The sequence below is a fragment of the Triticum urartu genome, chromosome 2A (assembly GCF_056163025.1).
Source record: "Triticum urartu cultivar PI428250 chromosome 2A, HENAU_Tu73, whole genome shotgun sequence".
NCBI classification, from domain to species: Eukaryota; Viridiplantae; Streptophyta; class Magnoliopsida; order Poales; family Poaceae; genus Triticum; species Triticum urartu.
Genome location: NC_141874.1, coordinates 123,126,336 through 123,140,125, shown reverse-complemented (window position 1 = coordinate 123,140,125; position 13,790 = coordinate 123,126,336). Strand labels below are relative to the sequence as shown.

The 13,790-nt window shown below is 43.5% G+C and overlaps 1 protein-coding gene across 1 annotated transcript; it reads right to left on the bottom strand.

The window, feature by feature from the left end:
- Positions 1-3,187: 3,187 nt before the first annotated feature.
- On the bottom strand, positions 3,188-6,739 carry LOC125536199 (phospho-2-dehydro-3-deoxyheptonate aldolase 2, chloroplastic). The gene is made up of 5 exons (XM_048699375.2): positions 6,089-6,739; positions 5,697-5,974; positions 4,477-4,753; positions 4,126-4,371; positions 3,188-3,729 (listed from the first exon to the last, which is right to left on the bottom strand). The coding sequence occupies exons 1-5, from the start codon at positions 6,611-6,613 to the stop codon at positions 3,451-3,453; spliced, it is 1,605 nt and encodes a 534-aa protein (XP_048555332.1). The 5' UTR covers positions 6,614-6,739; the 3' UTR covers positions 3,188-3,450.
- Positions 6,740-13,790: the final 7,051 nt, after the last annotated feature.

Sequence of the window (13,790 nt, the reverse complement as noted above, 5' to 3'; positions counted from 1 at the left end):
GGGGACCCGCATTCCCCCTTGTTGTTTAACTTGGTGGCTGATGTTTTTACAAAAATATTGAAAAAGGCTGCTTCTCAAGATTTAATTTCTAGGCTTCTGCCCAATGTAATTCCGGGAGGGGTAGTAAGTCTGTAATATGCAGAAGATACTATCCTCTTCTTGGAAAATTCTGTTCATAAAGCTAGAAATTTTAAGTGGTTTTTGTCTTGCTTTTAAAACCTCTTTAGGATGAAAATTAACTTTAACAAAAGTGATTTGATGACGATAAATGTGGAGGATGCAGCGGCTAATGAAATTGCCCAGATTTTCTGTTGTAAAAGGGGATCTTTCCCTATCAAATATCTAGGAGTGCCTTTGCACTATGACAAACTGAAAAGGGAAGATCTCCATCCCATTATTGATAGGATTATAAAAGGCATATCTGGCTGGCTTGGGAGATATCTCACTTATAGAGGGAAGATCATTCTGCTTTGTGCTTGTTTGATTAGTATTCCTGCCTATCTCATGTTTGTGATTAAATTCCCTAAATGGGCGATCAACGCTATCAATTCACAGATGGCACACTTCTTTTGGGGAGATGTTGGTGGCCAACACAAGTGCCATTTAGCCAATTGGGGGTTCATCACTAGGAAGAAAGAGTTTGGGGGTTTGGGATACCCAACATCAAAGAATTTAATATGGCTTTACTTGCTTTATGGGGGAAAAGGTATTTTGATAATACTGACTCAGATTGGAAAAAGATTATTTTACATAAGTATAGGGTGAATTCTCCCAATCTCCTCTAGGCAAAAGGTGATGGGGGCTCTACCTTCTGGAAGAGCATCACCTGGGCTTTGACAACTGCTAAAAATTTGTAAAGATGGAGATTGGGCAATGGTGAACTAATCAGCTTCTGGCATGATATTTGGATAGGGAAATGCTCCTTAAAGGTGCAATTTTGGGACCTATTTTGCATTTGTAATCAAACTGAGTGCACTATGGCTCAGGTGTGGGACAGATATGACCTTAGATTGACTTTTAGGAGATGTGTTGATCAAGGTGGATTAGATCGCTGGAGACAGCTTCTGGATGTTGTTCAGCAGCACCCATTGACAGCTGATTCTGATAGACCAATTTGGTCTTTGGAGTCTAATGGGTTATATTCAGTTAAATCCTTCTATAAACATATTAACTTTGGAGGGATAGCTTCTGCTATCAGAGATGATCTTTGGAAAATTTTATGTCCTCAAAAAATTCATGTGTTCTTATGGCTGTGTGTCCACAGCAAAATCCTAACTAGAGATGATCTTGCTAAAAGGAGAGATGTAGAGGATCCATCTTGTCTCTTCTGTGTTGAATATGAAACTATCCAACACTTGCTATTTGACTGTGTGGTTGCTCAATATGTATGGGACTTTGTCTCTGACTTCTTTGAGATCGATAGAATAACTAACTTTGAAAATATTTATGCCTTCTCGCATGTGCATAAAAAAAACCTATGCTGAATATGGTAATTGCTGCTACCTTGTGGAGCTTGTGGAGACTAAGAAACAACTTTTGTTTTCAAGGGAAGAAGTGGAAAAACGTGAACTGCATTCTTGCAAAGCTAAGCTGTTATTTATATCAATGGAAGGTTCTCTGCGACGATGCTCAAGCAACCCTGCTTCAATGATGCATTCTTCTACTGGACAAGCGGCGTGGAGAACTGATGCGAATTGCATGGAAATGAGACAAGGAGGGGGCGCATGAGCTTGTGGGATGGAGAGGTGGAAGCTGGTGCTCGCATCTAAAGATCCTATTTGGCTTCGCTTTTTTGCTTTCTTACGCTCATGAGGTTCTGTAATGAAAAAAGATTAATTAGCTTATGTGGAGAGAACTTCTGCTCTCAGCTCTGGGTGATGTATTCCCCTGTAGCGTAGCCTTTATTTCCTGATGATGCAAGACTGCTGTAGTTACTGGCTTTCGTTCTGCTTCAATCTATAAAATTGGGGCGTTCTTTTATCTCGTTTTGCTGAACCACTAAATCTGCGAACCTTATATTGGTATTTTCTGCTTGCTGCAGCCACGCGTAGCTGTAATCGCCAAGCACCTTAGCTTATCATAATCGATAGGCACCCTCTTTGAGAAGTTCCAACCTTAGCTTATCTCAAGATGAGTGAGTAAAATTTATTATGTCGGTGACTAGGATAACATATTTTGGTCTGAATGCATGCCCGGTTTGAAAATCTTAAGCATTGGCAATTTGGCACACATGCAAATCTGTTGTTCAGAGAATTTTTTTTTTGCCTCAAAGAATAATTTTGTATGATATATTGTGGTTAGACCAAAGAAATCATCTCCAAGTTTAACAGACTTCTACTACTTTTAGTCAAAAGAGCACAAGAAGATCATGTACCATGGTTCTTACCTTCTGTAGTTTTGGAATTTTTAGCATTGCTAAAATAACTCAAAAGAATTAAACTCTAAATAATCCGTATTTTTATGTGTGGAGTTTGTGATTGCACCAAGGAAATCATCTCCAAGGAAGAAGACCAGCAGGACCGACCTACGTTGGGGTGATGTAACCCTACATCCTGGTACCCATATACCTTCCAACCAACTAGTATTATCTAACCCTAGATCCCGGTACCCATATACGTTGGGGTTAGAATATTCGATTAGATACAGAACCTCAGACCTATTGCTCAATCCCTCGATCTTTGTAAACCTCTATACATAAGCAATATACAAGAGCAAGAAATAGGGTTTTACCTCCTCCGTGAAGACATAAACATGGGTAATCCTTGTCTATTTCCCATTTGATATACTCGTCTAGCCAATACACCCTATCGAGGGATCTACCGAAAATAACTAACATACTCTCTCAGTATGGCATGGCGTCTCAAATTTCAAATTTCAAAAAATGATCATTGATTCAAAAAATGTTCATGAATTCAAAAACTGTTCATGTGTTTCAAAAATGATTTATTAAAAACAAAAAATATTTGTGAATTTCAAAAGGTGTTCCCAAAGTTCAAAAAATGTTCACAATTTCATAAAATGTTCATGAATTTATAGAAGATCTTCATGATTTCAAAAAATGTTCATGAATTTGTAAAAAAAATGTTTAAGAATTGGAAAAATGTTTACGATTTCAAAAAATGTTTGACATGTTTGAGAGGACAGATTTTACATCACCACATAGATGGAACAATGAATAATAAATTAATTAACAAAGGTAACTCATATTATTTTTATTTTCTCGGATCACAAAGGCTCAAACAGATCAAACACTCAAAAATAAAACAAAGAAACAAAACATAGTGCAACACCACGAGTACGCTACCCCCCTGCTGTCCTCGACAAGTACCAACACCTCATAAGCACACAGCTTGTGCAAAGAGCAACCACCATACAAACTCAATGGAATGCGCATTTGGTTACCGCTTGCAAATGCCAACTATCTAACCCCTCCTCCCTGGTGCTTCCTGCTTAGAAAGCCAATGGGGGCAGTGGCAGGTTGTTGGTGAGTCCTGACTTCATCCTCCTCTTCCTGAGTCTCTCGGCGATGATGAAAGCGAGCTCCAGAGACTGTGACGCGTTCAGTCTTGGGTCGCAGTGGGTGTGGTAGCGGTCACCCAGGTCATCGAAGGTCACGGTCCGTGATCCACCGATGCACTCGGTCACATTCTGTCCAGTCATTTCAAGGTGGATGCCTCCTGGGTGGCTTCCTTCTTGGTCGTGCACATCGAAGAATGCACGCACCTCATTCTGTTGATCAACACAAAGTTAATGTTAGAGCAGTAAATATAGGCCAAAAGAAACTTGTAAATTACTGGAAATGTTGTTTAACTAATAGAAACTCTTTGTTGCAACCAATCTATCTAGAATCAAGCTTTAGGCTCTTCACTGTAGTAAAATATTTTGTAGGGATTTATGCAGCAGAAAGAGCAACAAGCAAAATGTCAGATGGAACAGCAAGAGCAACCATCTTTCATTGCCCACTTCCATAGGCAGTTCAATCAACACAAATTTCACTTCAATTGCTCATCAGAACACATTTGATTGTGAAAGAAATGGTCACAACATATTTTGCCATGTCATGAATTTCAGTTTCATCCACAATGTTTAGGAATGCAGTAGAATCCAGAGTAGAAAGACACTCACCATAATAGAGTCAAATGGACGAGTCTTCAGACCACATGGGGCCTTGATGGTGTTTCCGTGCATGGGGTCAGTAATCCATGTGACAATCTGTCCAGAATTGCGGACAGCACGGATGAGATGAGGCAACTTCACCCTCATGTTCTCAGCTCCCATCCTTGTAATGATGGTGATCCTTCCCGGCTTGTTTGAAGGGTTCAAAATGTCAATCAGCTTCACCAATTCAGCAGGGTTCATCTTGTCGCTCACCTACATTCCACAAGTTCATGTTATTTTAAATTTCATCATCCAAAACACACCGAAAAAGGATTTAGATTTCCTTTGACCAAATCTTAAAATGAATTCAGTACTGACCTTAATGCCAAGAGGGTTGGCAATACCACGGAGAAATTCAACATGAGCCCCGTCGAGTTGACGAGTACGCTCACCAACCCACACCATATGGGCCGAGCAGTCGTAGAAAAGGCCACTTGTGGAGTCCTCACGGGTAAGAGCCTGCTCATATGGCAAGAGGAGACACTCGTGGGATGTCCAGAAGTCAGTAGTCGTCATTATCGGATGGTCCATCCCCAGCCCAGCTGCTGTCATGAAGCCAAGAGCCTCGTCCACCCTATGCGCCAACTCACGGTACCTATACACCATTTTACAGAAGCACTTAGACCATTAGATAACATATTGATCCAGCAATTACAGAAATATATATTCTGCAAACTACAGTAAGATAAGCAGCGACGAATACGCTAATAGCATTTCTGCGGTCCATCAGCAATTTGTTCTTATTAGTAAATCCTATTCCCAACAACAACATGCCATTTTTATTATGCCTTATTCTGATGATGACCCAGTAAGAAACTTTGTTAGAGCACCATCTTTTCCAGAGAAATAAAAAGGACTTCATGAATATACATTATTTGAGTTGCCTAGACACACCTGAAGAAAACATTGACTATATTAACTCGACACGGCTTAGTAAAAATAATAATTCCAACAAAGGTTACTGGTGTTTAATTGGACGCACGCCAATTGCATGGGCGATTGGCATATTCTGAGTATATACTGCAGCACAGCGACACCTAGGAAGATTCATACAACTAAAACTGAGCAAATCCCCGATGAATCATTCAGAAAGTTAGGTGCAGAGAAAGACAGCTTGAAAGAAAAGGACATCTAAAGCGAAAGTTTCCACATACTGGCCACTCGTCCACTCCTACCAACCACTGATTGATGAACCCAGAACTACCATGTGATTTGTTTAAACATTGGCAAGCAGTGAAGAACCGCACAAAAAGCTTTTCTACTTAATTTTGAGGCTACAACTGAAAATATCTACATATTCCAAGAACAGGACTAAGTGTCATACTCTCAAGAATATGTCCACCAATTTTTACTGACATGACAAGATTTTTACTAGAATAGGTTAATACTTGCACCAGCAACCTATCACTTGCCTTATCGTGATAAGGAGATATGTGGAAGAAATTCCCCACCGATATTTTTAACAGGACAGCGAGTGCCCAAGCTGCACCAAAAGTTCTTCTAAAATTTCGAATGACAAAAGGCATAATTTTCCTCACCTGTCTCCCTGCTCGTTGTGATCCATGAAATCCAGGTTCCACTGGATGACCCGCTGCATAGCTGCGTAGCCTCCGGTCGCGAACGCGCGGAGCAGGTTGAGGGTCGCCACCGACTGGGCGTAGGCCCTGATCATCCTGTCGGGGTCAGGCGTGCGGCTCTTGAGGTCGAAGGCGTCGCCGTTGACGTTGTCGCCCCTGTAACTCGGCAGCTTGACGCCGTCCTTCTCTTCGAAGTTGTCAGACCTGGGCTTGGCGAACTGGCCAGCCATCCGTCCCACCTACCGTGTGCAGAAAAACAAGGAGCAGCAGATCGGATCAGATCTCACAAATCAAATGAGCGATGGACGTATCAGGTTCAATTCAATTCGGTTTGTGCAATCATCGGTGCGTACCTTGACGACGGGGACCTGACCGCCGAACATGAGGACGGCGCCCATCTGGAGGAGCACGCGGAAGGTGTCACGGATGTTGTTGGCGTTGAACTCCTTGAAGCTCTCGGCGCAGTCGCCGCCCTGGAGGACGAAGGCGCGGCCCATGGCGGCCTCGGCGAGGCGGTCCTCGAGGTGGCGCGCCTCCCCGGCGAACACGATGGGCGGGAAGGTCTCGATCGTCTTGAGGACCGCGTCGAGCTCCTCCTTGTTGGGGTACTCGGGCAGCTGCAGCGCCTTCTTCTTCCTCCAGCTGTCGACGGACCAGCTCGCGGGCCGGGTCACGGCCGCGGCCTCCGGCGCCACCGTCGGGGACGAGGTCTTGGCTGCCGCGGCCGCCGGGACGGACGCGCCGCTCCTGGCGGGGTCGGCGGCGTGCACGGCGGAGATGGTGCGGCGCTTGAGGGGGAGGAAGCCCGCGCGGCGGGGCTGGGCCGCGCCGCCGGTCAGCGCTGCGGCCGCGGCGGCGGTGTTGGTGGCGAGCGCCATTGCTGCGGCGGGAGGGGAGGGGAGGGGCTGAGGGGCGAGATGCGCGGCGGCTTGGGGCGGTAGGTCGGTAGGTGGGGCTGCTGCGCGGGGAGGAGGGCGAGTCGTGTGGTCTGGGGGAAATGGGGGTGGCGGTCGGGGTTTATATACCGGGCGGCCGGCGGGGAGGGGTGGTGGCGTGGGGTTGGTGGCGAGGCGGGGCGGGGGATTTGGTGGGTGGCGACGAGACGGGACGGCGATGGAGGGAGAGAAGGGGAGGCGATGCGGGGGTAGATTTGGCCGTGCCGGAGACCGGATTTGCCGAGGCTTTTTACGTGGAAAGGTACTTTCGGGGGGTTTGGTGGCGAGTATGACAAAAGGGTCCGCGGCGCACGGGCGGTGGGGCACACCTGGCTGTGGGCTGATACGTACACGGTGGAACCGGTCCGTCCTCGGGTATGGTCGCATGGATCGGCTCAGCTGGGGCAAGCAAGATGGCGTGTGTGTACGCACGTATCCGCATGACCGCGGTTGGCGATTGCTGTTTTTAGGCTAGTTTTGGATTCTTGCCAAAAACCACCCCATCCATATTTTGGTTACAATTAATTTTTCGGTTTTTTGCTTTAATCATGGCCAATTTTTCAACAGGCCAATGCTCTTTTTTCTTCTAAATAAGGCTATAATTAAAATATTGTTTTTGCTTGAATCATGGCCAAATTTTTCAACAGGCCAATGCTCATTTTTCTTGCAAGGGTTATATTAAAAAGTTGTTTTTGTTGAATCATGGCCAATTTTTCTACTGGCCAATGCTCATTTTTCTTGTAAGAAGTTGCGATATGAGTATTCATATTGTAAAATTAAACACACCATACTCAGAGCTACGCAAAGCTCGGCGATTGTGAATATTCGTGTAAGAGTTATGATGTGAATATAGATGAACAATAAAGATCTTCGGTAAAACTAAACTTAGATCGAAAGTCATCTTTTGCTCCCGAACTCAAATGAGCTAAAAGAATTTGTGGCCACTTTGACAAATGTTTTGTGTGCTTGACAAATTTTAGCACGAAATGGCATTCGTGCAAGTCACTGCAAACAAAAATCTACACTCCAAATCCTTTTAGAAAATAGCATTTTTGGAGCAATGATTTTGTTTTTTCCACGACTTCCAAGAATGTCATTTTATGGTAAATTTTTGCAAGCACGCAAAAGGTTTGTTAGAGTTTATCAGATTTTTTCCCACAAATGTCATTTCATGATAAATCTAGAATTTCACAATATTTCAAGTACTATTTTTCGATTCTATTGTTCATCACTGAGCATTTGAGCTTAGGAGCACATGCTCCATGTCCAACTTAGATCAAACATTCTCGGAGTTGGCATGTCGTCCACCTTTTGTATCTCACATTTCTTTCGAGACCTAGTGAAAAAACCATTAAGATTGAATATGTATAAATTGGACTAGTATTATCGGTTTTGCATAGCCACTTGAACCGCTCACACTTGCGGGTATGTGTTGTGGCCAAGAAAACATTCTTTATATGGCATTCTTCGAATGGTTCGTTCATCATCATAATAGAGGGGATAGGTTCGCGAGCACAAAGGAACAAAGCATGATAGACGTTGACCAAACAAAATTTGATACCACTATCATCACCACCGCGCAAAAGACAAGTCAAAAGCACAGGACGACAAAACCTCCGGATTTAAAGCTAACCAAGAATCTACGGTACTAAAACATCACATGCTCTTTGGTGTTTCCCATGTTGGCCACGACGACCACAACATGATAAGGATAGAAATTGTGGAACTTTTATTCCGTCACACACCACCTTCATCATCGAGACATCGTCGTTAAACACACACAAATTAAATTCAACATGGAGATATTAAACTACAATATAGATGTAAAATCCAAGGTTTCTCCCACCTCCTAGCACCAAATCGGCTGAGGGGGACTAAAAGAATTGTCGACGGAAGGTGACAATTTTCTCCTGGCCATGTCGTTCTATGGTTTATGGATATTCGAAGCTGACTACAACTTTTCTGAACTCAACATATATCTTTAATTTTCAATCAATTTATGTTGTTACATTTGGTAATTTCTGTAATGATTTTAAGATAATTTATCTTGGCAATGGTAGCTAAGGAAAAACATTTATATTTGTTTAATGTTTCTAACAATACATGTGTTTTGGCGAATTGAGTGTAGTTCAGATGGTTAGGTTCGTTGTGGTAGAACCATCCTGCCAAGGTTCAAGTCCTAGACTTGGCACAGATGCTCGCATTTTTCTGAATTTATTTCAGACTTCTCAGCGATATTCGTTCAGTGCGATCGTTCAGTGCGAGGAGACATTCCTGTCGACTATAAAGACGTCTGTGATGACTTCATCATTCCCAAGATGTTGTCAGTGCGCATTTATAGAGATTAATGTATGTGCATGTTTGTGGGCATTAGCGTTTGCGCCGTGTTAGAAAAATAATACATGAGTTCTACTGGTGGATACATTAGTTTTAGCGATGACACGTATAACAATTGTTGAGACTAAAGAGAAATAAGGTTAAAAAATAGTTTGTGCCTTGCATTTAAAATGAGTTTTTGTCTTCTCAATTTCGGAAAATATTCTCTCTTAGTCACATGTTCATGAAATTCAATTGTAATTGCCACATAATTCTAGTAGACAAATATTGGTTGTTAAAGATAATGTGCAAAGCATATTTTCTCTTAGTCACGTGTTTATAAAATTTGGTTTTAACTACCAGATTATTTTAGTAGCTGAATATTAGATGCTAAAGATAAATGTGAAGAGCATATTTTTTTTCTCTTAGTCACATGTTTATAAAATTTAATTTTAACCACCACATAGTTTTAGTAGCCAAATATTAGTTGCTAAAGATAATGTGAAGAGCATATTTTCTCTTAGTCGCGTGTTTATAAAATTTAACTTTAATTACCACACAATTTTAGTAGCCAAATATTAGTTGTTTTTCGTAGCCGAATATTAGTTGCCAAGATAATGCGAAGAGCATATTTTCTCTCAGTCACGTGTTTATAAAATTTAACTTTAATTACCACATAATTTTAGTAGCCAAATATTAGTTGTTTTTCATAGCCGAATATTAGTTGCCAAAGATAACGTGAAGAGCATCTTTTCTCTTAGTCAAGTGTTTATAAAATTTAATTTTAAATAGCACATAATTTAGTAGCCAAATATTCCCTCTGTACCACAATATTTGTCGCTGGGGAACTTTGTACTGGTTTCCCCAACGACAAGTATTTCGATACAGAGGGAGTTTTAGTTGCTAAAAATAATGTCGTCTTTTCTCTTAGTCTTTTTTTTGCGGCAAAGAGGAGTTTTATTCCAAAATTATAGGATTACAATCTACTGGCAAGAAATCCTCGATACATGGAGGGCCTCTCTGAAGCCAAACAGCAGTACACGATTCTGTACGGCTGTAATTAGCCAGACAATCTGCTATCCTATTTTGATCCCTACAAATCTTCTGGGGAATAAACTCCCTCTCCTCCATCAGGGCCTTGATCTCAGCTACCAAGTGCCCATAAGCTGAACGTGAGAGATTCTCATTTGATAAGATGGACAGAGCCTCAATTGAATCTGACTGGACGATCACTTACAGTTTTGTGTGTTGGAGAGCTAAAGCCATGCCTTGCATAAGCGCATGGATCTCTGCTTCAAGAGCATTATTGCATCTGAATAAAACCCTATAAGCAGCAAAGATGACCGAACCGTCACGACGTCGTAGCACCATACCAGTCGCAGCCGAGCCATCATGAACAGAAAAGGAACCATCCACCGAGAGCGCCGCCTGGCCCACTGGAGGAGGAGGCCATGGCACACACTGGCCGCTACCCATAGGTTCCGAAGTCCGGACCTCCAATAGGGTCATTTTACCTTTGATAATCTCTTCAGTGCTATATCTCTGAGCAAGATCTAAAGACTTTAGATAACTGACCAAGAAATCAACACTTATTTCCAATGGAGGAACTACCTTGCCATGTGCTATATCTGACTTGAGACTCCAAATACGCCAAATAAGCAAAATAACCATGTCACGAACTTGATCAGAACATCCAGATAAAACATGTAACAGCCACTCCTCGCCATTGTCTATCAGTTGGTCTGTCGTCGGTAGCGGCCAGAACTCACGCATGGCCTCCCAAAGGGCCCTTGCATGGCCGCATGTAATTAAAGCATGGAAGGAACTCTCCACCTCAAGGCCACACACAGGACATGTTCCACGATTTGAGAGATGTCTAGTCACTTTGCATTCATTTGTTGCTAAGGCCCCAGCCGTAACCTTCCAGGTAGTGACCCGCATCTTGAGCGGAACTTTCGCTCGCCAGATACATGACCATAGAGAACGCTCACCATCCGGGCAGGTACTGGAAGCACCACCTGCAAAATTATCCTCGTGTCCATGTGTAGCCAGCCGGTAAGCACTCTTCACACTAAATCTCCCATTCTTTTCAGGGGCCCAGGCAAGGAAATCATGACGATTCCTAGGTGAAGTCCGAATTTTCAAAATATGATGTATGTCCATAGGCCAAAAATGCTCCTCAAGTCGCTCCATATTCCATGCACCATTATTATCAAGAAAATCAGAAACACGATTAAACCTACAGTTTCTCTTAGGCGTAACCGGCCGGTAATCATGGACACGCGAAATCCATGGATCATGCCATGCTTTAACCGCAGCACCATCACCCACTCTCCATACAATACCCTTCTTAACCAAATCCAGGCCATAAACAATACCTTTTCATACTGCCGATGAGTTCGCCGGAAACACAGTATCAAGAATATTACCGTTTGGATAATACTTGGCCTTTAGAAGGCAGGCACACAAACTATCAGGGGAATCAATTAAACGCCAAGCCTGTTTAGCCAACATAGCTTGGTTAAATTCTCTCATGTCTCTGAACCCCATGCCGCCTTTTGATTTCGGCAGAGTCATTTTGTCCCACTTTAACCACGACATCTTCTTGCCATTCTCAACACCCCACCAATATTGACGCATCAGTCGGGTTAGCTCATCACATACTGACGCCGGTAATCGAAAAACACTCATGACATAACTGGGTATAGCTTGCGCCACTGACTTAATCAAAATCTCCTTATTACCAGAAGACATATATTGTTCACTCCAATCCACCAACCTCTTTCTCATATTAGACTGAAGCGTCTCAAATCTCCCTTTATGCATTCTTCCTTCTGGAACCGGCAAGCCTAGATATTTTGGCTCAAGTACTTCTGTCGTTATTTCCAACAATCTCTTTACTTCCTCCGTGACCGTCGGTGCACAATTATCAGAAAACAGGATGGAACACTTCGATGGATTAATAAGTTGTCTAGTAGAAGCTGCATAAGTGCTCAACAAACCTTTGACAATCGCTGCATGTTTGTAACGCCCTTGATGCGGCTATATCTCCCACGTGTCGAGGCACGACTTAGAGGCATAACCGCATTGAAAGCAATGTCGCAAGTTAGGCAATCATCACAACATCCATGTAGTACATAATAAGGGAATAAGTAACATAGTTGGCTTACACTCGCCACGTCACACAAAATGCATAAATAACATTACATCATTCAAACACTCATGGCCCGACTACGGCGCCAAAATAAAAGATAACCCAACATGCGACACGGTCCCGATCACCCCGACTGGGCACCACTACTAATCATCAGGAAAAGAAACATAGTATCGTTGAGAGTCCTCGTCGAACTCCCACTTGAGCTCGAACGCGTCACCTGGAGCGGAATCATCAGGCCCTGCAAGCTGGTTTTGGAAGTATCTATGAGCCACGGGGACTCAGCAATCTCGCACCCTCGCGATCAAGACTATTTAAGCTTATGGGTAGGGTAAAGGTATGAGGTGGAGTTGCAGCAAGCGACTAGCATATATGGTGGCTAACATACGCAAATGAGAGCGAGAAGAGAAGGCAAAGCACGAACGAGAAACTATGATCAAGAAGTGATCCTAGAACAACCTACGTCAAGCATAACTCCAACACCGTGTTCACTTCCCGGACTCCGCCGGAAAGAGACCATCACGGTTACACACGCGGTTGATGCATTTTAATTAAGGTCAACTTCAGGTTTTCTACAACCAGACATTAACAAATTCCCAACTGCCCATAACCGCAGGCACGGCTTTCGAAAGTTCAATCCCTGCAGGGGGGTCCCAACTTAGCCCATGACAAGCTCTCACGGTCAACGAAGGAATAGACCTCCTCCCGAGACGTTCCGATCAGACTCGGTACCTCGGTTCTTCAAGACACTTCGACAGGTTAAAACAAGACCAGCAACACCGCCCGAATGTGCCGACAAATCCCGATAGGAGCTGCACATATCTCGTTCTCAGGGCACACTCAGATTAGACATCCTACGAGTAAAACCAAACCTCAAGTTGCCCCGAGGTGGCCCCGCAGTCTACTCGGTCGGACCAACACTCAGAGGAGTACTGGCCCGGGGGGGGTTAAATAAGATGACCCTCGGGCTCCGGAAACCCAAGGGAAAAAGAGGCTAGGTGGCAAATGGTAAAACCAAGGTTGGGCATTGCTGGAGAAGCTTTATTCAAGGCGAACTATCAAGGGGTTCCCATTATAACCCAACCGCATAAGGAACGCAAAATCCGGGAACATAACACCGATATGACGGAAACTAGGGCGGCAAGAGTGGAACAAAACACTAGGAGAGAGTCCGAGCCTTCCACCCTTTACCAAGTATATAGATGCATTAAGATAACATGGCAATAAAATGATATCCCAACAAGTAAATAATGTTCCAACAAGGAACGCCTCCAATCTTCACCTGCAACTAGCAACGCTATAAGAGGGGCTGAGCAAAGCGGTAACATAGCCAATCAACGGTTTGCTAGGACATGGTGGGCTAGAGGTTTGACATGGCAATTTGGGAGGCTTGAAAGCAAGTGGTAGGCATCGTAGCATTGGCATAGCAAAAGAGCGAGCAAACTAGCATAGCAAAGATAGTAGTGATTTCGAGGGTATGATCATCTTGCCTTCACAGTTGTCAGAGTTGACTGGATCCTCAAAAGCAAACTCAACGGGCTCTTCGTTAGCGAACTCGTCTCCCGGCTCTACCCAAACAAGACAAACAAACAACAAGGACACAATCAACCACGTGCACAACTCAAACAATATGATGCAAAGATGGTATGC